Source organism: Ixodes scapularis, unplaced genomic scaffold (genome assembly GCF_016920785.2).
Source record: "Ixodes scapularis isolate PalLabHiFi unplaced genomic scaffold, ASM1692078v2 PGA_scaffold9__187_contigs__length_104089568, whole genome shotgun sequence".
In the NCBI taxonomy this organism is placed as follows: Eukaryota; Metazoa; Arthropoda; class Arachnida; order Ixodida; family Ixodidae; genus Ixodes; species Ixodes scapularis.
The window spans coordinates 32,801,862-32,828,932 of record NW_024609884.1 but is presented as its reverse complement, the minus strand read 5'-3'; the positions used below and the strand labels follow the sequence as shown (position 1 = coordinate 32,828,932).

General features: G+C 43.6%; 2 protein-coding genes across 2 annotated transcripts in view; one reads left to right on the top strand and one right to left on the bottom strand.

Moving 5' to 3' along the window:
- Positions 1-1,327: 1,327 nt before the first annotated feature.
- Positions 1,328-11,364, bottom strand: LOC8042071 (COP9 signalosome complex subunit 8). Its single transcript, XM_029968632.2, has 7 exons — positions 11,166-11,364; positions 10,963-11,033; positions 10,852-10,900; positions 9,671-9,800; positions 5,083-5,190; positions 4,535-4,597; positions 1,328-1,497 (listed from the first exon to the last, which is right to left on the bottom strand). The coding sequence occupies exons 1-7, from the start codon at positions 11,250-11,252 to the stop codon at positions 1,418-1,420; spliced, it is 588 nt and encodes a 195-aa protein (XP_029824492.1). The 5' UTR covers positions 11,253-11,364; the 3' UTR covers positions 1,328-1,417.
- A 225-nt stretch (positions 11,365-11,589) lies between these two features.
- Positions 11,590-27,071, top strand: part of LOC115310292 (MPN domain-containing protein) — a 73,850-nt gene continuing 58,368 nt past the window's right edge. Inside the window, exons 1-2 of the mRNA XM_040208056.3 lie at positions 11,590-11,827; positions 12,414-12,596. Coding sequence (XP_040063990.1) covers positions 12,417-12,596 — 180 coding nt within the window. The 5' untranslated portion in view covers positions 11,590-11,827; positions 12,414-12,416. The remainder of the gene's footprint in view (positions 11,828-12,413; positions 12,597-27,071) is intronic.

Here is a 27,071-nt window from a genome sequence, read left to right as displayed (position 1 = left end):
TCATGTGTTGGCCTGTACAACTAAAGGACATTGTCTGCTTTGCCTTCCCTCTTCTGTGCAACCTTTTGTTAGCATCAGGTTTGATTCCCATAAACACAGATCATAGCTGTTTTAGTTGCGCAAAGCACCAGGCACGACAACGAGATGCTGAATTAAGGAGAGTATGAACTGTTGTGAATGGCTATTTCAGGTATGGAGCAACTAAAAATCAAAAAGTATATTCCATAGAAATAACGTTAGAACAGAATTATATTGAGCATCCAAATTTATGTTTCATAGAAGTTCTAAAGATTGTTATAAAACTGTAATTCTTATTTCAGATAAGAACAAAGCTTTTGTCATTGGATTATTAACATCAATGGCATCTTATACGTAGAACTTCACGATAAGAAAAACCAGCACGGGAATAAATACGCCTTCTTAAAACAGACCAGCCAAACTCGTTAAAGCTATTTCCAATTTCTCATCCATTCTCTAGTAGTTAGTTTTAACATACTCTATTGACTGTGTCATCGTGCAGGTGGAACATATGTAAAGGTGATAACTAAACGAAATGAGATAAAAAATGAACCTATAGAGCAGTTCCTATAAATCCTTTTGCAATACCCAAACATCCTTGCTAAATCTCAACTTTGAAAACCAAAATTGTCAGAATATATTTCAGAAACTTTTACTGCAAGGTAGGGTTGTAACATCAGCACTTATCAATTATTGTTATTATAATAATATACTCTATGCCTGTGTAGAAACATCCCTCTGGAGGCGTGCTTTCTCCTTGGCACACAGGCGTGCTGCGGCGAAGCAATACAAGCAAAATCGCGATACCTACTTCATGGTTCTTGCTTCACTGCAGTGCACCCATGCACAGTGAGAAGCACACTAATGAAGCTAACATGCCAGAACAGTCAACAAACATAAGGAATATTGCAAGATTTCCAGTACTGTTGGTGTTCCATACAGGGATTAATATAGTAGTACCGCATTTGTAGAGATAATCAAAAGTTTTCAACACAGGCGTGCTGCGGCGAAGCAATACACGCAAACTCGCGATACCTACTTCATGGTTCTTGCTTCACTGCAGTGCACCCATGCACAGTGAAAAGCTAAAGTTGAAAAGTGGAGCAATCACATCACTGAATTTCAGACCACCTCGTGAACAGGGAAATGTACAAATATTTTCCCCTCACACTGCCTAGGATGCTAATAGGCTTCAATATTTGATAAAAATTAGCTTTTTAAGCTTGGTTAACACAGTGTCTTGCAAAGATGAGTGATCCATTTGCATATGCAGGCACACCAATTTTCTAAACTAATACAAACTCAACAATATTGATTCACTTTTGTTTATTGAACACTCCATAAAAACAGTACTGCTCTAAAGAGCTGCATGGTGCAGCTAACAAAGACTGCAGCTCCTTCAGTTCTCCAAGAAAGCAACAAAATCTGTAAGCTTGGCCAGCTGTTCTTCACTGGGTGTAAATTCTTCATGCCTGACAACTGAGAAGATAGTGAAATTTCAGCACTGTGTCAAATGCACCTAGGGGAACATGTAGCACACATCCAAAAGGCATATTGGCTCGATCCAAAAATGGTTGTCTATGAACAAATCCTACAGAGCTTGTGGGGAGCAAATCGTTGAGACTCACATTTGGCACTGATCAAATGATGAGGCTCAGGCAATGCATGAACTCAAAAACGACTAGCTCTGGAAGACCAAGCAATGTTCACATATTTACAATATCAGAGTGAGCATTTCCAGGTCCAGACATTACCAAGCCTTCGCTGGGCTCGAGTTCCGCAACACACAATGACTGGCAACCTCCAGTACACTGCAGAAAAATAAAAAACTGGGATTTGTTCATAAAGACCTGCTATTTTTGACTAAATACAGATCTTTTTTTTTTGTATCCCAGGCCTGAGCACAAACCTGGGCATAGATGAAAGCCCAGGTTCAGCTTGGGCTCAGGCACGCTAGTGCACATTTTTCCGGGGCACAGGCTGGGCCTGGACAAAGGTGTATCACTCAAGCTTGCACTTTGCAAGACGTTAAGAACAAAATGCAAACCTCTTCAAGTTAAAGAAAAATGAGAAGAATGTTATGCAGCAGGAGGGAAAACAGGAGTAACCCTCTTAAAGGGAAACTCCGCTTCATTTTTGATATTTAGAAAACTATGTAGCCCTCTTCAGTGTCATATAGGAAGACCCCATGCCAAATATTACGATCTAATTCCGTTTATATATTTAATAAACTGGGGCCAGCAAACCTTCAAGCGAGCCAAGTCGCCGAAATCTGCCAACTCTAGCGGGCGGCGAGAGGCGCAATCATCAGCGCAGTCAATGCCACGGAGTTGGAGCAGCCGACATTGAGCCCTACGTCAGAGGCATGACTACGTCATTCTCACATTTTGTTTGTTTTTACTTTTCAGAGCAAAATTGAACGATGACGTCAAGAGTTTCTTCTCCCGGTGTTGGCTGACCGGGCGTTCACGTGATCACCGTAACGCGGATGCGCTAGTTTGCGCTGCCCTGCGCGCTTATCGGTCTGTTTCTCCGCTCCCTTTCTCCTCTTTCGTCTTCTCCCCTTCCCCCTCTCCCCCGGGCCATCACCGTCCGCGCCATGCGAAGCGATCTGCCTGCGTTGCGTGCCCTGTTTCTCGCTCCCTCCCGAACGTCACAAGACCACGTGGTTCGACATGACGTGGCCATGACTCTGACGCCCCGAGACCAATGTTGCCTGACGCAACCAAAGTTTCGGTTTTGGTATCAGCTAATGTTTAAATTAGGATTACGCAAATAATATTCCACATTTCGCGAATCCGAAGACGTAGAGCTGTTCAGTAGTGCTTTGTGAATTTGAATCACATGTAAGCCTAGATTTTTTGGAATTGAGCGGAGTTGCCCTTTAAGGGAGATAACATGACTGTACACTTCCTTCTCTTAATTTGCAGACAGCAAAGAACACATGTACTTGGCATACCTTTCTGGGGATGCACAGGGGATGTTAGCAATTGTGAATTGCCTTTTTTTCTTGCTCTTGGATTTTGAGTTTACTTTTTTTGTTTTCCTATACTTTTTGTGATTGTGAACCTAGTGACCCTGTGATAATATCGGTGGTCACGCTTCATACTTTTCTTTTTCTGTCTGTAATCACTTTGTTATCTTCTACCCTTAAATAGTTCAGTTAACGTTTTGGTTTTGAACTGTCTGGGTACACCTCTGAAATGACCTATTAGAACCAGGCCACAATGTCCTGATGCAACAAACCGCCCCGTTACCAATCGTCCCATGAAGAATGGGCATTTGACAAACGGGATGCATCCCTTTTAGATTATTTGATGTGGACTGTATGGTGGAAGACAAAGTTGGTGCTGCAAATAAAAGCAATCGGGCCGGAGCAGGCTCCTGTTTAAAAACTTGGTTGAGATTGGGCTACACTTGGGCTTATGTTTAGAAAACACATCGGGCTCGCAGTGTCTCTATCGGGCCTATAAATTCCGGCCTGTGCAGTAGTCTACTGTTTAACCTACCTCTTGATATGAGGGGTTTTGTTGTGGCAATGACTGAATATTTTTAGACAAATAATAGCACAGTGATGTTTTGACACAAGTTAATTTAAATAGGGGAGAGAAACTGTCATAGACGCTTGCAATATTGACTCTTTTCCTAAGAATTTAGAATCAATTTCAAGGAACTCAAGCTGGGTCATGTGTTTAGTTGAAAAAAACCAAACCTTAATAAATGATAGTGGTATCTTTAAACTCCATGCACATTAGCTTTGGTAACAAATGCTCACAAATAAAGTGTGCACTAAGAAACATTCTACTGCCTGCAGATAAATTAATTTCCACAATCAAAGCAACAGCAGCACAGCTGTGCACAAATGTTCCACCAACACAAAAAGGTTGTAGAGACAATTAATAAGGTAAACTATAGGGGATTCAACCATTATTTAAATGCAAAAAAGAATAACTAATCATCATTTACATGCAAAAAAGAATAACTAACAGAAAGGGTGCCAACGAGCTGGTGAGAGTTGAACATAGTGAATGAAGCCAGAGGATTAGGAATGACGTGACATAACGCACAAGACCCCAAACACAGCTGAAATTAATCGGGCAAGAGCTATGCAAGCCCTAAATCCGCATCCGCCTTTACAGGGTCTAGCAGTTGTCTTTTGAGCTCTTGTTGTCTCTCGTTTTATTCACCTCTTATCTTTTAATGTCTGCTGGACCCTGTACCAGATAGTCATGGGTTTTGAGCTTACATAAGAGCATTTGTTGCAAATAAATTTCACATACGCCTAAACATTTTCGCGAGGACATATGTATTTCTTTTTCTGCCTTCCTTCACTCCGAGGTTTTCAATATATAAAAAAAAAAAGAAGAGCCCCTTGAGCAAATATCAGCAGAGACACAGAGAATGTCTTAAAAACTTGCTGAATATGTAACCTATGAGGCATTTCAATGCCAGGCAAAAAAAGTAAACTGCAGTATCAATTTTGAATTCTACTTTGCAAAGACTGTCAAATGCTCACCTGTATATTTTGGTGCCACCATGCCACTTGCGGTGTCGACGACCCAGCCCAGTGGATTCACAACTATGCAACAAAGTTTGGCTTAGCACGGTCTCCATATAAGTATGGTGCCTAGGGCACATGTCCGACTGGTGTGTTTACCACAGTCTCAAAAGTGGTCCCTGGATTTCTGCCCGACGACATCATGAAAGTGCCATGCTGTTGCCCGTCGCGATCCTCGCAGTGTCACAACAGCGTGGTGGTGGATGCGGAAGATGCCTGTTCTGCTGCAGATCACTCTGTAGCCAGACAGTCAATGAAAACCGGAGCAGATACGCGATGACGGTGACCCTTACGACCGTTCGCCTTTCTTTCGCCGGCATTCCGACAATCAACTGCCAGGATCGCGACACCAGATGGGAAGACATGGGGCTCCTGTGATGCAATTCATTGCAACTTCAGGACCCCTTTTCGATGCACGGATGGGATAGGATGGTAAACGCACCAGTCGAAGAGGCATTCCTAGCACCGTACTGTAACACAAAACGAAGTCCATAATTTGGGCTCACCGTCTGCTACTTGGGCCCTGGAGACGCCCAGAAAAGAAGACACATCATCGAGAGAAATGGAGGAGTATGCTTTGGCAACAAGCGTCAAGGCCCGTCGCCTTGTGCGTTCTGAAAGGTAAGCAAGGAAAGCAAGTGCTCAGAACTATATTTGTGAAAGACATATTTAGGGCTTTAGTTCCCTAGAGAGAAGTACATGTGGCATGGGATCACTGTTGCCTTAAAGGGGCACTGACACCCCAAAGGTCATATTTTTTTTATTGTCTAAAACAATGCAAGTTGCAGTCATAGACACGCAAAAAAAAACGCATCGCGAACAAAAGTTTTTCCGAGCGCGCGCACGCCTTTTTATTTTTGCCGTTTGATTCTTCCGCCTGTCGCCTCCTCGCTTCTTTTGATTCGTGACGTCAAGAATCATGAAATTTAGAAGCTTTGTAGGCGTCATCTCTATAACATTTAATAACGGCAATTTTAAAACATGTTTTTTAACGCAATTGCGAACACACTACGGCCCTTCTTTTTGAAATACCAAAAATCGCAAGTTTGTTGTGGTGCCGTCTCCTGGATTTGTATCCTCCTACGGAAAACAGGCAACACCGCTCAAAACCGGTCCGCCGGGCGCTCGCTCCTTTCCTCCTCGTTTTGGGTCGCCATGGCAACAGCAGGGAGTCGTGAAAGAAAGCGGACTCTCAGGACTCCGCAATATTTGACGTCACTGCACCGGCGCGGATAACGCGGGAACTTCGAATTCGCCATTTGGAAATTGTTTTTTTACTTCACAAATACTGAATTCCCAAATTTCGAATTTTGAGGGTAATGTCCCGGCATCGTTTTCAATCGTTTCGGATAATAAAAAAAAGTATGATTTTGATGTGTCAGTGCCCCTTTAAATATATAAAAAAAAAAATTGGGCCAACCCAAATTCAACTGGTGTCGTAGGTCTCGCCTTGGAGGAGATCAATTTCATGAAACACTGTTTCACTTCTGGCAAGTCGTCTCCAAGCATGTTGGTGAACTTTTTATAGCTTCAGTTGCCCTCCCCAACACTCCTATGAAATCTATGGGTTCACAGCTTGCACTATTACAGAAACAAAGCCCTTCTCCATTTCAGAAGCACAACTTGTATGGTCCCAACTGAAAACCTGAAAAGTGTCTTTTGCATGACCCAGAAGAACAATGACCAGTTGTCCTGAACAGATCTTGAAAAGATAAACAGTACATTTCCTTTTGTCAATACTCCGAAATATGAAAGGAAACCGAAGTAGGGTCTCCTTAGGATCACTGACTCTGTGCTCTGACCAAGCTTATGGCGAATTCGCGTGCTTCTTTCTGCGCGCTCTCGAGCGTTCTTTCCAGAGTGCGCGAAATCGGGTGGCGGAAAGAGAGAGCTGTGGCCTGATCGGCTGGTTCATTCCGAGGCCGCCTCTCCCTCTCAGAGCGCACTCTAGCACTCCGTCCGCAGCTGTCGGGAGTGCGGAGCGACGCAGGCGTCACGTGGTTTTGTTGATGATGGCTCACAGTGGTCTGCGGTGGTGTGCGGGGTCCGGTGAGGCGGCGATTGATATGTGGTTCTACAAAGTGCTTGTGCATTCGATGGTGCGAGGATTACGACGGACGGGACGACATTTGTTTGTGACCGTAACAGGAAAAGTCGACATGTGAAGTATTCCCAGTGTTTTTACGAGATCATAAATCTCGCGGCGGTGATTCCATTAAGCCTGGCCGACGAAGAAACAGCTCGCAGAGCTCACCGCTGTTTTACCAGGTTTTATGGCCGCTTCAAGAAATTTTCAGGTTAGGTAAAAGTGCGTTTGAAGATTTGTGTTGTAAAATAAAGGGAAAGCCGAATCTAATGCACAGTCATTTGTGTCACATGGCGATATGTGTTATATCCGGCTTGCACAATATTTCGCCGTGAGAAAAATATGGTTTATTAACCATTTTATATTTGCCTGCTCTGCCATACGCATGACCGCTATCGCAGCGCGTTCACTGTCGAAAACCCGATGAGTTGACAACTCTTTCCAAGCATTAGCTTTCGTTCTGATCTGCAAACATCAATTCAAATACTGCTTTTTTTTTTTTTAACATGCCAATGCATAAAACAATTTACGTCACAGCCGTTATTTCATCACGTTGCAAGCGTAAATTTTGCTCACTCGTCCACCGTACGCTGTAAAATATTTTTTTCTAATGCATTATAAAAATTAAGAGGTTTTACTTCCGTGAATGGTCTGAGAATGCCAGAGCGCTCTGAACCCAGCAGTTGTGATCGACTGAAAAGGATCCAGAGTAGCTCTGGCGGTGAGGAGGGGGCGCTCTACTGAATCAAGGTCAGAGGAAAGAGGTGACCACCCGAAATCACCATTTACAGCATACCATATTTTTTTTTTTTAATTTTCCATATTGACCTTGAAATTTAGTCTGAATTGATGAAAATTTTACCGGCGAGCATCTTTTGGATTTACCCAAAAACACGGATCCCTAGTTATAAATGTCAAGGATTAAGTTAAGTGGCATTTACTTGTACAAAGATTGTTGCACAGGCCCTTTAAGGTATTCTGCTCAGTTCTCCTCCACCTGTGACAAGAAGCTACCACAAAGGGTTTTTGTATTTACATGCTAAAAGAATTCTCAAGGAAAGGCCATCCATCATGTGGTAGACCGGTAAACCTATTGCCATTTATGAAGGCAATGACCCTCAAATTACTATAGAGAACAAAATATCCTTTCAATCTAAGATCACAAGCTTGGCAAGGTGGTCGGATGACAACAATGTCAAATTTATAACCAGATGCCTTTTCTGTTGACTTAGTAAGCCAATGAGAAAGTAAACTCTTCTACAACCGGGCAAAAACCCTTCCCTCGTTTTCTCCTCTCTCAAATGCAGTGGGTCCAGGAGCTGAATCTGTGAGAGGAAAAAATAATTTCCACTTTTCTGGTTGTGCATCAGCTTTAAAAAACACTGACACACCCCCAAATTTTTTTACATTTTTTGCCAGGCAGTTTATTTTGATGTCGGAAGGACTACCCAATCAATATTTTGCTACAGTGTCACATATATTTTTAATAAAGTAAAAAAAAATGCAACAGCTCAAAACTGAAACGACTGGGGAGGAAGAAGAACCATAGAGGAGAAGATAGATACACAAGTTAAGTCAATGAGCCACTCTCTTTTTTTTTTTTTTTTCAATCAACGTATTTGCAGCCACAAAAAAAGGGGGTATCCTATTTTTTGTCCATTTCTAGTATTGAGTGTGTCCCTTCGACGACTCACGACTTTGATTATCTTTGGTGGTTCTGTCTAAACCATAGAAAACGGCACGTAATCACGGAGAAGAGAGTGGGTGCAACTCAAACCGGCCAATTCTTGATCGGCGGTTTTTGGGTGGAAAGACAATAAATTTTGAGCCACAAATTGTGTTCTGGGTAGTTGGGCTCTCATATGTCATGTATAAATAAAAACCTTGACGAGCATAAATATCCGTCAGTGTCCCTTTAGGGGACATGCACCAAGAGAAATCATTTTTTTAATTATTTATGATAACAATGATTTTTTCACAGCTTATAGTGCTTAATCTCCTTTTTATAATTAAAATTAGTTTTGATATAACTCTTTTTTTTTTAATGTTATGGATGCAATGCACAAGCAGAAAAAAAAATGTTCTTGCACGCATGTAGGGCGTGGCAAAATACTTAAAAGAATCTAGCAAAATAGGCTAATTAACTACTTTTAAACCACTGAGTGCAATGAACAACAAGAATATTGTGTGAGAGTATCTTATTTTATAACAATTGAAAATAGCAAAAACGTCCTTTTCAAAGGGCTAACGAAAGTTTCCTAAATTTTTCCTAAATACGAAAAGGAATGTACATTCTTACCAAACCTTGACAGATGCATTCTACATCCGGTGGGAGTATGCTTCATTACAGATCTGCGATATTCCTCACATCGACGTGGCTTCGATTAGTCAAATGTATCTGTACTTTACATATTCTGTGGTGTGCGCAACATCGTGGTTACAGCTAAAATGGCCATCGATGTGCAAGTGTACTCTGCATATTGCTATCTGTAGGACGAAATGCCAACGCAGGACTCTCAGTCCGTTGCCCTTTCTTGCAGCATGGCTGGCGCCATCTTTCAGTTTGAAACTGGCATGTTCTTGTTACTGGAGGGAGAAATGGGTAACCTAGACAACATGCCTTCTAGTTGTATTAATTCAGTGGTTCTCAAAGGGGGGTCCGCGATGGCATCCTAGGGGTCCGCGAAGCCCTGTCTCATCAGTCAAGCCCGGCAATAAAAGTTGTTGTTTTTCACATTGAGAAGAAACGTTTCAATTTTTCGGGTGAGTTCTCTCATGTGTATGTCAATGAGATAAATCTACTTCACACTAGCCATTAGTTCTATTCATTTCTTAGATCATTATCACGATTATCCTATAGCTTTCTATTTCCCTCACCCAGAGCGGGGCCCTCCATCATCTCCGTCTATCTACAAGGGGTCCACGAGACACCAATGGTTGAGAACCGCTGTATCAATTGATCATAAATGTATCGGAAAGTGTGACGAGTGTTTACAAAAAATGCATACCTCCAAGTTCCAACATAACAGGCCTAATGTACTCTGGCCATTCAGAGGCCAGTCCAGTGTAGATGGCTAGGAAGTCCTTGTACCAGAGGCCTTGGCCAACCTTCCAAATATTGGCAAGTTCTGAATGAGACTGTTGAATGAAAAGAAAATCAATCGCACACACACAGATGTTGCAGGACAGATCGAGGTGAGTGAAACAAAGACAAATTTCAAGTACACGCTTTGTTAGAATATTTAGGTTTATGTTCCCTATGGGTGGGACTACCCACACAAAACTTATAGACAGACATATGTTGCCGACGTTATGCTACAGAGGTGCCGCTACTGACTGCACGGCGCATGCACTTTAAGTTCTGAATATCTATTTTGTGCACAGGCACAATGGGTACATCTCATGTAAGCAAAGTCTGCCTGTTTGCAAAAATGTATTGTTGTGTACCTCGAAGTATTTCCCACATTAATCACCATAAGAGCTTCAGAAACCAGCATGGTAAGGATGTAAGTAACAAGGAAATGACTTCAAGTAGTTTCTAAACTTCAAACTTGGGGATTATAACATGCATTCACTATGGTGTCATACATGTATGCAATTTCAAACTTGGGCTTTAGAACAAACAGAACAGGTATTCACTGGGCTCGTTTGATTTATCTGCAACAGTGCAGAAAAGTGCAGGGAAATGTACTTCTGGTTGTGTTTTGATATAAGCTGCACTCTTAAAGTTGGCAGTGTGCACCGAGTGTAGCTGATGCAGGTAAATCGAACGTAGCCACTGTTTTGTCATACATGTGTACAATTTTAGACTTGGGGATTAGTACAAGAATTCACATTTACTTAGGAGAATGGCGTTTCATAGCAGACAATCAGTAAAGTACCACAAATATGGCATATGCACGCAATATGGGCCCAATCTCAGGACAATCATTGTTGTTAAAGGGCATATTTGCAATGAAGTCCGAGATCTCCTACAGGGCTTGTGCAAACAAAAGCACGCTAAAGTGTGCAGGCAAACTGGTTCAATACCGACATGGTAACCCAGGAACGGGCGGGGCGGGGAGAGGTCTGACATTTTTACTCAGTGTCAGAACCCTCCCTCGGAGACGTTTTTGTTTGTCGAGGAGTCTATTGCCCAAAGGAACAAAGCTGCGACAAGGTTCGCCGACGCGCTCTCCGGGTTGCTTACCTGTTTCAATGATGGGGGGATCCTCTTCCACAAGAATTTGGCATTTGGGCTGAAAACGTAGCGTGAAAAATGAGCAAACCCCACGATTCTCGCCGAAACATGAATACTCACAGGTCGTTCTGAAGAAGGTATATTGCTAAAAGCTGTCCATACACCTGTGGACTGGCGATGCCATCTGCTGCCTAGGTGAAGAAATTGGACATTTTTCGTGCATCTCTCACTCCTTTAGATTAGGGTCTGGTTGTGGGAGAAACAAGTCCAAAACCAAAACCGCGATGGATGCGAACTGCGAAGATATGAGAAAGGACAGCTACCTCAAGTTCCTGCTGTTCAAGATCTGCAGCCAAGTTGGAATATTCCCGCATCCTAGCGTCCCCGCTTCCATCGGTCACAACTGCCATTCCGAAGACTGTTATGCCTGGTTATACAAACAACACCGAACGCAATCGGTTAATTTTTACACGCTTTGACGCGAGTCGGCCGCTCCGCACACCAACAACACTGCAATACCGCAGATACGAGTCGGTTAGAAACACAAGATTCAAGTATATGCATTGCTATATATATGTATATATTCAGTTAACTATTAGTATTTTTATTGCCAAATACAAATAGTTGAATATTTAAACCAACGTTTAAAGGGAACCTTTGCTGCGGTACTGCATGTTTGTCTCTGTTCGCTGATTGTATAATTTGTATGTAATTTTGTTATTTTGAGTTTTTAGTGGTTTTAGTTCGTTGCGCCGCCGCGTCGCTGCCGCTGCCTGCTGCCGGACGACTTTTGGCCCGGCTACATGGGTTTGTTCTGCGCCTTCTGCTCAGATTTTTAGCGAAGTTTGTGGTTACTTATTACAAGTGTACTCTGAAATACTACACAGACATGACTAAAACACTGCGTATGAGACCGTTTGGAGACCCCTTTTAAAATGCTGCCGGCGTACTCCGCGCATCTGCGCTTCGTACCCTTTGTTATAAGGTGATTATGTCATACTTCTTTCTTACGTCAGCGATAAACATTCACAGGCTTTCGTTGTCGAAGTAACTGTGAAGCAGAACTCTTGCGTTCTGTGTCAATTACGGTGTCCCTGCTCTAGCATTTAAACTTTCTATGGTCGCCAGAAGAGCGAACTTTGCGTACAGTCCGTGACGCTGGGTCCGATGGTTCGATCTGCGGTTTCTCGTATTTAATTTCAAATGGATTAAACAGCGACGGGCGAAGCCATTGGTATGCCGACTGTGTGTACGCGCGAACTAATGGCACGTTCCGCTCGTGCATACGGAGCGATCCAAAACCGCTCCATGCTCGCGCGTTTAGAGCAGCGAATGCTAGCTCGCGTTTGCACGTGCATAAAGATATCAAGAAAAAAGCGCTCCGTAACCGCGATAAATCTACCAGCGGAATTTGCCATAAGTTTGGAAATTAAAGTGTGGTGGTGTGGGATGCTACTTGTGCAAGTGTGATGCGAGGAAGCAACAGATTCGAACTTCTGTTTTTTGCATATATGAAACTTGCATTGCTGTCGCTGCTTTTGTTAACGCTCAGTATCCTCCAACCTGGTTAGGTAATGTCGACAAAAATCGAAGATGAAGATTTGGAAGCCGGCGACCAATCGGGCGAAGACGACGACGAAGAGGGACTCTCGAAGCGGCGCGGCGCTCACACTGGGAGAAGTGTGACGCTTAGCATGCTCATGACAGACGGAGTGCTTCAGCACGGCGAAAACGTCCTCTCCATCGATTACCTCGTGAGTACTGAGACCGTTTTGCCTTGAAATAGAATTGGGATTTTTTGAGGCATTTTTTAAATGTAGCTTTACGGCAGTGTTGCGGAATGGGCACCCCCATTCCATTCCAATTCCATTCCGGGGAATTTGAGTTTCCGACAAATCCATTCCTTTCAACTCCTTGGAAGGGAAACACTGGGCCCATTCCCACTCCTGGAATGGCTGAACTCCACCATTCCATTTGTTTAATTCCTAAAAAGGAAAAAATGGCATTTTACAGCCACATTGTGTTACTGGAAAAGAGCAGCATAAAGCTGCTGACGTTATCAAATGCCTCAAAGCATTCTTTCTACTAAGCCGAAGGGTGGTCGCGCTAAGTGCTTATTGGCACTTGGTGTCAGTGCAGACATTGATGGCGCGATCAAGTGTAAAAGGCTTATGAGTCGCAACGGACGCAAAAATTAAGTCAGTCAGACGTCGTCTAACTGACATCTTTTCTTGTCTCTTCTACTTTTAGTTGTTTCAAGATTTTCTTACCCAGTCGCAGGTGTTTAAAAAAAAAAATAAAGAAAGGATCGTATACCCTCAACTTATGCATGGTTAGCGTGTTGTTTGTTTGATAAGGCCTTAAAAATGTCGAGCTTGTGCGTGGCGCAAGAAAAAGGTATATCTTACTCTGCTTCGAATATGTGCACAACAGCATTGCTAGTGTGCTGTTAGAAGCGATGCCACATATACCTGCCCTAAATCTCCACGCACTTCGGCAAGAACAGAAAACCACTCACGAAGTGCACTCAGTATACATAGCTTGCAATTGTCACCATTGCTGGGTTCAGATGGTTATTTCTGCTTACTGGTTTCTTCAAACTACAATTTCTGCGGTGTGAAACTGTCACAGCGAACTGAATGCTCTCGGCACATAAAATACTGGCATGGCTGCGAATGAGGTCAAGTATGTATACGGCACCAGCGCACTGGAATGTAGCACCGTATTATGGAACCTGCCCTAAAATGTAAACTTTTACGGTTGCGATTTCTTAACATATTCATTCCAGTTCTTTATTTGTGTTCCACACAAACACTAGAAGATCGGCTGGGTCAAAAGCAAGGAGTCTAATGGATCATTATTCCGGTTTTGTTCGGGTTCAGTGATACTTTTGAAATAATGGTTCAGTTGCCGGTTCCTTTAAGTCCAAACTAAAACAAAATTGGTTCTTAAAAAAAAAAAAAAAAATTTACAGCTTTTAGTTGTTAAGAAAAAGATGAGTTTAACATGGCGTCATCTGCATTAAACAAAATTAGGTCATCAGAAGCTGTGCTGCGGAAACGAGGACAGCAAAACTAATATACACTTAATTTCGTTGAGTGAGCTTTAATTTTGAACTTAAACACTGTTTTATGGAAATTATGTGGTTATACAGGCGCTTGGAAGCAGTACCAAAGTACAGAACCATATTTTCCGGACTATAGTCGGCTCCTGGCATATAAGAAGCAAGCCGGCCGCAACGCGGCGGTTGCCTATTGTTTGCTTCCACCTAGCGGTAGCCAGTGCAGAATCATCAGAAAGCAATGGCGACAAACAGCACAGTGGACAGTGTCCTCGTCGTGATTACGACAGGATTTGAGGCAGTTACAAATTAGGTAAGTTTCTTCGGTAGCCGGTACTGCCGGCGCAGCATCGTTGGGAAGTAATGGCAACGAACAGCACCGCAGGCAGCGTTCTGTCGGGATTTAAGGCAGCTACAAATCCGAAAAGCTTCTTCAGTAGCTGGCGCAGAATCATCGGGGGGGAAGCAATGGCGACGAGCAGCACAACGGACAGTGTTCCTGTGGTAATTACGATGGTATTTAAGGCGGTTACGAATCCAGAAAGCTTCTTCCGTGGTGCCAATATGACGAAGGGAAAACTCCTTCATGAATCTGGCCACGTGTATGACGTGAAGGAGATTCGTTTCGACGGACAAGCGAATGTCACGGCACGCTGTACTCTGGAAACAAAATTGAGAGCGCGGCCGCAAAAAAAACTTTGAGCTTCGCCTAATTAGATAAGAGAGCTTTCTTAGTTGGCGTTGAGTGGACTGTGCTAACTATGTGTGTATTACTTTTTGAATCAGCTTGACAATAACTGGGCAATTGTTTTCGTGCCGTTATGCGATTCCCACTACTATCTTCCTGTAAGGCTGATGGAAACATTCAAGGGTGGGCTTGGGTGGGCGACCGCATTCCGCTTCTCGATCCCGGTGAAGTATTTGCTGCATATTTTAGAGTTTGCCATAGGTGTCCATGTCGTTTCACTGTTGCTAGAAAATAGTTTATTTTATTATTTGCCAGCGGCTTAAAGCAAAACACAAACTGCAAGGCAAGAAATTTCACTTACCTGCATCGACGCACAAGTAGCACTCAGGTTGCGCGGCACTCTGACCTGTATGGCTTCGAAGGGAAGCCGTAAAACTTTGTGCCGTGCGTGCTCTCGTACAGCCGATCACGCAGCAATTTTTGTGGCTTTCTTGGTGCGGAATAGGCATCTCAGAAATTGCAGCACTAACCTGCTACAACGCACAACCAACACAGCGACTGGCAGAAGCTCCCCGATGCCAATGACGTGCCTTTATTCTCACCCTATTCTTACCAATTAATGACCAAACTCTCTACATATACAGCTCCGCCCACGCGCTGCCATTATTTCATTCCCATTCGTGAACAAGGGACCGAACCCATGAACAAGGGACCGAACTGGTCCCGAAACGTCGTGTAAATGTTTATTAAATTTTTGGTTAGAGTCCCTATTTTTTGCTTCATTCCTTCCGGGGTCGCGTAAGTGCGAAATGATTCCTTAAGGCTGCGGTCCCACGGCGGCCAATACATATGACGCTTTCCACACGTTTTCGAAATGCGATTGTGGCGTGTTCAAGGTTGCTAAAATTATGTGTTATATATCGTATTGTACTGTACAACATTATCTTTCCTCTGAGGTAGGATTTGTTTTCCTAGTGCAAAGCACTAATTCAGTGGGCACCCGCGAACATTGGCCTTTTCGGCGAAACATGGTTTCGTAGTACAGTGGTACAGGGTGCACAATTGGAGCAATTTCTTTCAAGTTTTAGAATGTTATAGAAGAAGAGTGCATTCATTGTCATCAGAGGCCCTTTTTCGTTTTTTATTTTATTTTTACAGATATTTACTTTGAAAAATTTACCTCGCGGAAGCACATTCAGTCGCAAATTTTTGGCCGCCTACTCAGTCATTTTATTTGAAACTTTTTACGTGTGTTACCAACTATGGTCGAAAGAGCTACGGAAAATTTCATTGTAATATGGCGTAAACTTTTTTCGGTATGCTCATGTGAAAAGTGACGAAAACAATATTTTTTGGCAAACTTCATTTGGTAGTACAGTGGTACAGCGCTTGGGGATCGGCACATTTGAATAAAATTGTACACCCGCAAAGAAAAACATATTCTGCTTTGTCAACAGAGGCCCTTTTTCTAAATTTCACCTTTGATTTTCCATAAAAAAAGTTTGAATATAGGCGAAATCACGAATTTGTTGATAGTCAAAACCGAGTATTTTGACCCCTTTTGGCAGACATTTAGGCCAATATTTTTAGTATGAAATGGAGATTACTGTCCCAGATCCTGATTATTAGCCCACATTTTCGCTAATCGTGCCTAATTATTAAGAAAACCATAAAAAATACAGAAAATATAAATTGGATGTCCGGTTGCGCCCTCTATGTGGTGGCGGCTGAAATGTGACTACGCGAGGTTCAGGAAACTGCCGAAGATGGCGCTGATTCCAGCTGTGGTTGCCAGCTTCGGAAACTGGTTGTACACTTGGCTTCTTGCGTTTCTTGCAAAATAACGTGCTCGAAAACTTGGTCGAAACTCGTGAGGTCCTTATAACACGGTACTTTCTGCTAATATAGCTTTTAGGAAGAGTTTCAATCGCTTTCATATTGTCAAATAATTTTTTTTTTATTCGAGGCTCCACCGCTTCAGTCTGCTGAATAAATCGTTCACGCAATCGATATCGAAGTTTCAAATTACCGAAATGACAAAAATCGCCAGTTCCGCGTCGATACGCAGCGTGACGCATGTGCTTCTGGTGCGTGTGTATGTACGTGTTTGCTGCGTGGTTCTTCGGTTGCTGCGAGTTTTCGCGTATTTATTGTGCACTGCTTACCTCCGTCTACGCATGCCTCTCATCCTTGTAACTACCCCTGCTCTGTGTGCCCAGAGCCGTATAGACCTTTTCACCCTCCGTCGCATGGGCGCTGCCATCTTGGAATCACGTGATGCGGCCGCCATTAGGTTGCTTCAACTTGTTGCTCCGCTCTCCCGTCCGCGCCTTGGCGGACGCGTTGAATTCGAGTTTTTCGTCGCGTTTCACCGCGTCTCTTGCCTTACTCCGTAAAGTGTCGTCCGATACTTATACTTACCACGCAATTGCATTACATCCTTATGCGCACAACTTCTGTAGTTGATTTTGTAACACGTTTTGAATATTTTTACCGTCGGCGTGCGAGATACGTGTGAAAAGGTTTTATAGGAACAGGAATCAGCGTTAGCACTTGCGCACATTGAATACATATATGACTTGAAGAGAGCCTCGAGGGTTCAAATACCAATAACTTATAAGAACTGAGGTTTGGCTACTAATAAGGGCGGACCATTTGCAATAGGAAGTCCAATGTTATTATATATATTTGAGTGCGCATTGGTGTCAAGGAAGAAAACAAAAACACTCAGCGTAATTAGCCACATGTTTTTCCTGAAAACATGATGTTTTGTAGTTCCAACAGATCGAAAAAAGTTTCTTTTGATTACACTAGGGAACTAGTGGACAAGGCGCGGGAACAAACATTTAGTTTGAATTATTTTTAATGCTAGAAATAATGGTACCTTAACATTAGGCAACTTGTTTGTTCGCAATATCACACCTATATCTGTTTTACGTTCTTAATCGCGTGTGTGAAATAAGCATTCGCTTTATCGGTTTATTTATGAATTCCACGGAATTGTATATCCTGCTTGGTACCATGTCCATAGTCTTTCAGTTGCTGAAGTCATTTTTTGATATAACCATGCAGTTTCAATTAATTTATTTCAACACAAATATTGGAACTCCCCGCGTAAGAAACTGCCACAGACAACTTGATAGTGCCTATGATTCATAAAACGTGACGCCGAAAAGAATTCTTCTGCATGAAAATCACCCGAGTGTAGCCGGTTGTCGGCTTCGAATAGGGAGTTACTTTCAGTAGATGGCGACGTCAAAATGTGCAAAGCGCATCGTTTCAAATCAGTGAACAGCTTTCTACAAAGGTCCATTGGGTGGCGCCTGGCGTTCGACTTCAGCCAAACTTATCGGATATAACTTCTTCTGCGCTCTTCAATTTTATTCGGCAAATTTTACGGAAGATGACTATCAGACTTTATTTGAAGCCTGGAATTCACTTATCTTACCATTCTCGTACCCTGAGGACGTCGTAAGCAAATGTCCATGTAACAAAAAGTTTATTTCAAAAGGCCAATATTTTGAAATGCTGTAAATGAATACTTTATTTAACGAAAATTTCTAGTCAGCCTAAGCTGGTCTATCAAAATAATTCTCGAGCGCTTAATTTTTTCAAATAAAACAGGCCGAGACAATATCACTTTTTTATATTATCTACGTGATTATATTAAACTTTTCTAGTCATTATAAAAAACGTTTCCAGTCTCGAAGTTAGAAAAGGTTGGTGTACGGAAACCAAACATCGAACAGTAAACTTGTCAGTTCATTTGTTCTTGGTGATTCAGCAGATTGTTAATCATGTTGTCGACCTGCTTTTTCACTAAGCATTGATGCAATATAGTCTGTTGCAATATAAGATGATCCGTTCAATATCTGACTTGAGCGCGAGCTATCTACTTCCGTACCGCTCGGTGCACGCACAGCCAAAGCACGGCGGCAGGCAACGAGCGCACGCTGCAGGAGGAGCTTGTCCTGCTCTTTATTTTTTTTTTTCTTCTTGCAATTAGTGTCCGCAAGTACGGCCGTGGACAATGGTACTTTTCCCTGTGCATCAGCGCAGTTGTTTCACCGCCGAACCTGGCCGAAATTAATGATGGACGGAATCAGACGCATATAGTGTTAGTAAAAAAAGGTCGCAATTTAGGCTCGAAACCCCTTCGTGGTTTGCCAAGTGGCTCAATACTATTGTGTCATTCGCTGTGTGCTACTAGAAAGAAATTCATATCGCAAAATGAATAGAATGTGGCGTGAAACAGCATCACAATCGCGTGTACGTTGAAACCGAAACCGGCGAAATTGAAGCAACCTAATGGCGCCGAGTGCGCCAGTGCCCTCTACCCGCCGGTCAGGAAACTACTGAAATGAAAAGGTCTATATTGGGAGAGTTTGGCCAGTGGGTGTGGCGACGAAGGCGCCGGAGATGAGAAAAGTAAATGAAAGGGAGGAGAGCGCCAAAGGAGCGAGAGAGAAAGAAGGGAGCAGAGAGGAGACGCCCGCCATTTTTGAGCAACGCTGTCGGAGACTGGTCGGAGAAGAGCGCTGCTGAGGCTACGCGTCGTCTGCTACGGGCCGGCTTCTTTTTCGCCTGAATAAAAGTTTGTGGCCATACGCCGAAAAATCTTCATTTATTAGCTTTTTAACCCACCGAGGAATAACAGAATGTCATTTTCTTGCCAGAGCCAGCGATATAAAAGGCAATAATCGAGATTTAGATGCCGATCCCACGCATTCCGCCGGGAGAATGATCAAAGATGGCGGCCTTCCCCACTCAGCTGCGAGCAGCCGGGAATTCGCACGCATGCGCTCATGCCTCTCGCTCTGCGCCGCGTGCTGATTGGCTCGCTCGGGAGGAGAGCGTTATGGCGGCGAGATCATAGACTGACCAAACTCTCCCCATATACGGCTCTGTGTGTGCCTAGCGTGAAGTTTGTGTCTGTCTTTTCGTTCGCTGACTAAGCTCGTGTCGGTGTCCTTCCTACTGGCTGCTGTTCGTGTTTGCGTATCGTGTGTGTCGCTTTGATTACTAGGTTTCCTGTTTATGGGGCGGAGCAAGCGGTGGGCGTCGCGCCAGGGGTGGGTCGTGATCGGGGAAACGGCTTAGCAGCCGACGCCGACTTCGGTGCGTTTCTTCTGCGCACGCGCGTACTGTCGTTGATATCGCTACTTCGCGCCGTGACGATGCGCTGCTCTACAGGCCGGTCGGCGCTTGCGTGATATTGGGGAAAATTCTCGAGCGTGTACTTACGTGTCGAAAGCCATGATAGAATTAAAGTGGACATTTGGCCGGCAGCTGGCATACCGTGGCTCTGAAAACAGATTGCTAGGAAAGCCCTCTCATTCGCTGGTTCCACGCTGGGTGTGCGGAGTCCGTGCTTCTGGCCGCCCCGGCCGCCCAAATGCGTTTTTCTGATGCTTGTTTTGTTTTGAATAAACAATAGATTCCTGCTGATATTCTCCTTTATAATCTTCACTCTTGACAACTCTTTTGTGTTCGAAGGAACTCCGTCAAATTTGATGATAATGCTTGTGTAAGTACAACTGGAACCTCATAGTTGCGAGAATACTTTTCCTGGATTGTCCGCACCTTTCTGATAATATGATTGGTCTCCATAAATTGCACTTCCCCGCTTCGGGAGCACGGCCAGCAGTGGTTCTCTGTCGGTCATCGAACCTCACACACGTGAAGCGTTGTCAAAGCTGTGATATACCGGGCGTTTTATTATTATGTTTTTTCTTTTTATTTCTGACAGAAATGATACTTTTTGTATTTTTATTCGGGATAACATTATCGGCAGCGGTGAGCGTAAAGGAACGAGCGTAAATTGACAGTTAGTGGCCTAATAAACTAAAATTTGCCATTTGCGAACGCTGGAGAGGGGGCGACCTCCTCTCCACCGTTCGCTCCGCTGAAGTGGAAAAGGGTGGGAGGAGCTTCCACTTCGTTCTTGACCTGTCACCGACTACAGTTGCGAATTCCACTTGTCATTTTGGAGCCATGACGAGATAGAGCTGAGTCATGTATTGCGTTCTCTGAGATGGAGAACGCAATGCGCGCGGAGTTGCTCCACGCATGCACCAGTCACCAGTAAAAACGACCTGTCCTCCGAGGAGGTCGAGCGAGACGCCGGCGGACATGGGGGTCAGCCACCTCACCGTCACCACCGTCTACCATGCCTTCAAAAACACGGGGCGCAATGTGTTTCTGCAGTATAACAAAAAATTGAACAAAAAACGGTGCAAACTTTTATTTTTTTTCCTAAGTGTGGTTTGGAGGGCTGAACAGAACACAAAAACGATACGCCTTGCTGGGATGACGCCGACTACAATGGTACACGATCATAACAAAAGCACAAATCCTGCCACATTCTTTTGCTACAGTGATAAGAGCATATATATCTTTGTCCGCGATGCAGCAACAGAGACATTATTTCCAAATTAGAGTTCGAAGTAAGCCTTCGATGCTAGCACTGACCAACTCACTTCACTCACAGGGTGAAAACGTAAAACTTCGTATCATTCGGACAGAGATCGAAAAATAACACGCAGCGCTTCAACTTGGACACCCAAAAATAATGAACTTTAGTGGATCGCACGCAAAAGCTTCGCGTACGCAATAAAATTGCCGGTCAGAAGTATGGTTGCGCAACCAAAATCAGCATATGAGTTATCAAATTATGAAAAAAAAAGCAGGTGTGCGCGTGCCAAAAATATTCGACATTTATTGTTGTCAATATTTGTTTTTCAATCCATGTGCTTATGTCGCAGTGGAAAGCCGTGAAACTCCTCATAAAGTTATTTTGAGCAGTGTTTCCGACGGTGCTCGCTCGATCGTAAAATGCTGCTTTGTTGCTACTTTGGCGAATCAAACAAGGAAGCCACATTCACCTACAATGTCCTGTCCTCAAGAAGAAGGTCGGAATTTCCGCTACGTTTTTTTTTCTTTTTTTTTTATATTCTTCTCTTTTGCACGATATCGGGTATGAACTATTATCCTTCCCTGCACTCTTGCTGTGACGAACAGTCCGATAAACGAGTCACCCTATGACAAAGATGGGAGTCCCGAAAATCTCCTAAAATCGTGGTTAGTTCTCAGAGACACATCCGTGTGTAACAAAAACCGCGGCCCTCTCCATGAAGCTTATACGGACATTCTTGATAAATATCGTTGACTTGAGGTTGAACTTTGGATTTGCTTTGTAAACACAAGCGTGACGTCACGTACGCATCCCACGCGACCCGACTGAAGTCTGAACTGGTGTACTATGCGTGGACAATGGGGCATTATTTTGACTTCCCGGCCACGACGACCTTGGCGAGGGAGGACAGATGGGGGTTCCAAAAACTCCTAGAATCCTGGTTTGTTCGCAGAGACACATCCGTGTGTAACAAAAACTGCGGCCCTCTCCACGAAGCTTACACGGGCATTCTTGTGTAACTACTGAAGATGCCTCCCGCATGGGAGGCGAAACGTCTAATGAAATTGTTTTTTCCTGTTGTGTGAAGTCGGTGCTTTTATTTTAATTATGTTACCAGCCGGCCTGTGTGACCAGTGCTCATTTGAAGAATCGCCTTTGTCTTTCCTGAACCCTAACCAAAACACCCTCATAACATTTTTTTTTACTGTTCGGCTATGTTGGCATAGCCTGTAATCGACATAATTTTTGCGAAAGCCTACTTTTATTTTATAATTATCTGTAACCAATTCTAATTGAAGAAGTGACAAGTATAATAATTATATTATGATTTCATATCAAAATTCGACGAACCGGGAGATGCGACATTCGGTGAAACAGCGTTTTAAAAAAAATATCCGGTGCCCGAAACTTGCTTATATGAAAATGTCTAATATGTGTATGTGTTATAACGCAGAAGATGAGTGCAATGTGGCGGCAACAGAAAGGCCTCACAGACAATTGTCAACGAGTTGGAATTTTTGATGAATTACCTTTTGTCGAGTCATCCTACTACAGATTGGCCTATTCAATCAATTGCTCAATTGCCCGTCGACAAATATTGTTCTTGCTTTATTTGCCATCTGCCACAAGGGGAGAGTGTGGGGCTCGTCAGGCCGACATCTGCCAGCATTTTCATCACGCCTCCAGCGCCTGTACCGACTGACGCCGACACGTTGGCCTAGAAATAAATACCCACGGGCAATTTTATAACCGCTAAATATCTCTACGCGAGCATGATTAGTTTTCAAAGGGGCACCCGCCTGTCTGTGCTTCTTTGAATTATACATACGTCACGGTCAAAATGTTCCGCAGCAAATGAGTGAAGGCCGACCGCCCTATTTTGTCCAATTGTCCGTGTATGGGAGATGAAAATGCCACTGCGTCAAAGACAAGCACATCGTTTACGTGTGCGAGCATTGCTAAAAATAGAGACCACTATCAATGTTTTAGTATACATGGTTTCATTCTTAGTCAGAGCGCAACCAAGGGTTAGATGTCACGAAAACACATACACAAAGACAAAGCGCTTTATCACGGCGCATTGTATGCGTTGTTATATTAGTGGGTGGAATCACCCAAACAAAGATGGTGAACGCTGTGGCGTTTAGGTGTTGAGCTGTTGGTGATGCTTGATCGGCGCATTGTGTCAGCCGACCTCCAACTGAGGGTGATATGAGGCAGGGCAGCTCTGTGGTTTTACTTGTTGTTTATTATGTTTTCTTTCTTTTTTGCGCGAAATATTGCGGCTCACAATAGCTAGGCATCGTCGTCCGATGAAGCTCTGTTTTATTGATTGGCATTTCATCGAATAGTGGACATTTCATCGAACACCGCTTCATTGAACGCCAACTCATCAAGTAGCTTGACAATGCTAGATCGAATTACGTTTCTGCTATCAAGTGATTGCAGATATTATAACTACACTCGTCATCGGTTGTAAATAACAGTAGCCTTTAGCGAAAATTATATATATTTATATATATATAAAGTAAAAAATGCGTACTGTTGGAGTAAAAAATGCGTACTGTCGGAGTTACTAATTCGAAGTTTACTACGACGTTTCGAGCGGGGACCGCTCTTCATCACCTAATGAAGAACGGTCCCCGCTCGAAACGTCGTAATAAACTTCGAATTAGTAACTCCGACAGTACGCATTTTTGACTTTATATTCATATACCGTAATATCCCGAGTCATCGCCCATCCCCGAGCCATCGCCCACCCCATTTTTTGGGCCAATATCGATTTCCGAAAAAACACCGAGTCATCGCCCACCCCTTCAAATACCCCAGCGCGGACTCTGGGATCCGCGAACACTCATCCTACCCGAATGACGCGGCCGCGGACCTTACAGTTGGAGGACGTCCGTGACAAAGTAAAACGAAGGAGGGAAAGACACTTCTTTTTGTTTACGCATTTCCTCCGTGAGCGACCCCAAAGTGGTCGTGTATCCGTGCGAAAAGAAAACGATGGAGATATCAAAATAAGAGTTTGTTAACGTAACCGCGGAGTGTTAGGTCAAAGTCTGTCTCCGCCGAAGTAAGGTCACCGCGAACCCGCTCCTTCTTCCCGCCCGTCGCGACCGCTGTTGTGCAATATTTTAGGCAAAGCCAAAGTGTAAATAAAGCTTTGCTGCAACGTCCTACACAGACGTTTGCAGAGCGTCCCAACCGTGCATTGATAGCCCGCCGTGCACGGACGCACGTATGTACGCACCAAACAAGAAAGTTGCGCAAGAGCTTGCAATTGACAAGGCGCCCGACTTGGCCCGACGCCAAAGTATTTGCCAACGCGACCGCCGGCTTTCCCGCTTTCCCAGCATTGCTCTTGGTCGCTTCTTTGGTCTGCTCGCTCGCTCGCTCGCTCGCTCGTTGCGCCTGGTCGGTTTTTCTATTTTCTTGTAGACTTTTCTTTCTTTTTTTTTACTAACTAGGAGAACATAATGGTGACATTCTTTCACGGAACAAACGTTCGTGCTATATGCAGATCGGCGGTGTTTCTAGCGCGTATGCAAGCAACGGACTTCGCTATAGTAAAATATTCTTTCGTGAGCATTTTTTTTCTATAAAACAATGAAACTAAATCGACTTTTGAGTTTGATGTATCTCTTTTGCATCAGCGCTAGATACGCAGAGAAAAATAGGCGTTTTTTTCCGCTTTTTTTCAAGTGTTTGTGCTCACCCACCGAGACATGGCCCACCCCACTTTTTTAATGAATTTCAGGCGGTTGGGGGGTGGGCGATGACTCTGGATATTACGGTATATATATATATATATATATATATATATATATATATATATATATATATATACCGGGCGTTGATTATTAATTCGAACAGATTTAACTAAAATTCGATAATTAACTTTTTAATTGATGAAAATAGACATATGGTTCCAATCAGAAACTTGTTCAGCGTCATCGAAAAGCACTAAATCAGTCATTTTCAGAAAGACTGAGCGCGTGAGAAGCGTAGTAGTGCGCTAAAGTTACCACTCGTGGAGCAGGTACAAGGCTAGCAGTTGCGGTAAGACGCCCGCGCGATTTTTCCGTCTCTTATCTAGCCCCAGCCTTGTAGCTGCTCCACGAGTCGTAACTTTAGTGCACTACTACGCTTCTCACGCGCTCAAAGTCTTTCTGAAAATGACTGATTTAGTGGTTTTCGGGGACGCTGTGCAAGTTTCTCTCCGCGTTAATTCTTACATAGTTCTTACTATGTTGCTTTTATAAGGTAATGGCATTATAGTCGGTGACAGGTCAAGAACGAAGTGCACGCTCCTCCCTCCTCTTTCCACTTTAGTAGTGCGAACGCTGGAGAGGAGGTGACCTCCTCTTCATCGTTGTCTCCGATGAAGTGGAAAGGGGTGGGAGGAGCTTCCACTTCGTTCTTGACCTGTCACCGACTATAGGTACTTTGAAATTATTTACATTAGCAATCGTGGCGCAGAAAGTTGCTTTGGTTCCATTCAGAATGACCGAAACAACACCATGAATATAGTCACCGGGAAACTATTTGCTGCACACAGCGTGACAAGCAATGCAAGAAGTAGCTTTCGTAAAAGGACCATGAGCCACAGTTGTTCCGACGTCTTTATTGTTGCTGTCGTTTCGGTTGCTGTGCATGCAAATGGCACAGTATGGGGAGCTTTATATATCAAGAAAATTTGACAGAGTCCGCAGTAGAGGCAGGCGGCTCGAGCCCTGCGATATCGCCACTCGGATAATTCCAGTAACATGTAACAACTATTTCAAGATGAGGTGTAAAAACTTCCAATTGAAAAGTAAAACTAACGAAACCCTTATATTTACTTCAGTTGGCTTCTTATTTCTCCGGTGATTGCGCAGCGAGACACAGCACTAGCTTGGCATCACTTTTCCTATAGCAGCGCTCTGGTCGCCATGTTTGAGGCTACGACAGAAGGTTGGCGCAGCATCCGACGCGTGGCGCGCAAATCTGAATAACGTCTATTGTAATGGCGCCTTGCTGGTGAGCTACAAATCTCTCATTGCAGTGTACTGTCTAAGACAAATATTAAAATAATGCCCCTACGTTCACTGTGGCTAGTAATGCTGTCCTGAATTAATCTTCTTTATTTCAAAGGCCTCCTTTTTAAAAATTATTTTGCCTGTAGAAAAAAAAATACATTACCACTTCAGCAAAAGATTGAGGATCCAGGGTGTCTATCAACCGGGAATTCTCAGGGATTTTGAATAGTCTGGAAAAACTCGGGGAATTTGTGCTTCCATCAGGGAAAATTAGCCTCTGGCCGGCGCTGTCGCTGATGGCGCCGCCTAAAGCACTTTGTACGGCTTGCAAGTGACCTCTTCGACCAATTCGATGGCCGCCGCGTGGGGCGAACGCGCGGTGGAAGGAAGAGCTGGAGGGGACAAGGAAAGAAAGAGCCGACACATTGAGGAATCAACAGGAAAGGAAACGTGCCGCCGCCGCTTTGAAGGAGCTTGAGCTAAAAAAACTGTCTTGGCTGATGCCGAGATGGAGGTGTCCCTCATTCAGACCAAAATAAACTCTTTAAAGCAGTGAAATACTGGGAAATTGTGCACTAGCTGAGAACATGGCAGCTAGTATGGTTTAACCTTTTTTTATATTTTATTCGCTGTGAATTGTACTAACCACTCCATTCTGTTTTCTTTTTGAATCTAATTTAAGTTACTGGTTATCATTCAAGCAATATTATGTCGTTTTTTTTTAAATTTTATAATGTACTTTTTAGAGAGTGACATTGTGACCTAAAAGAAAGTTCTGTGTCACTCAGGGAATTTAGCAAAAGGGCTCGGGGGAAACCTGAAAAACTCGGGGAATTTGAAAATGCCAACTGGGTAGACACCCTGGGATCATTCCTTTGGGAATTAGCCTGTCAGGCATGCTCTCGCTTACCAAAACATTCATTGTGTATGCCGCGATTAACATACGCCGGCACATTATGTTAGGGGAATTTTGGTTCTTTTTTTTCTTTGTTTTTTGTCACCCCTGGTGGATAGTTACAGCATAAACTACCAGGTTGAGCAAGG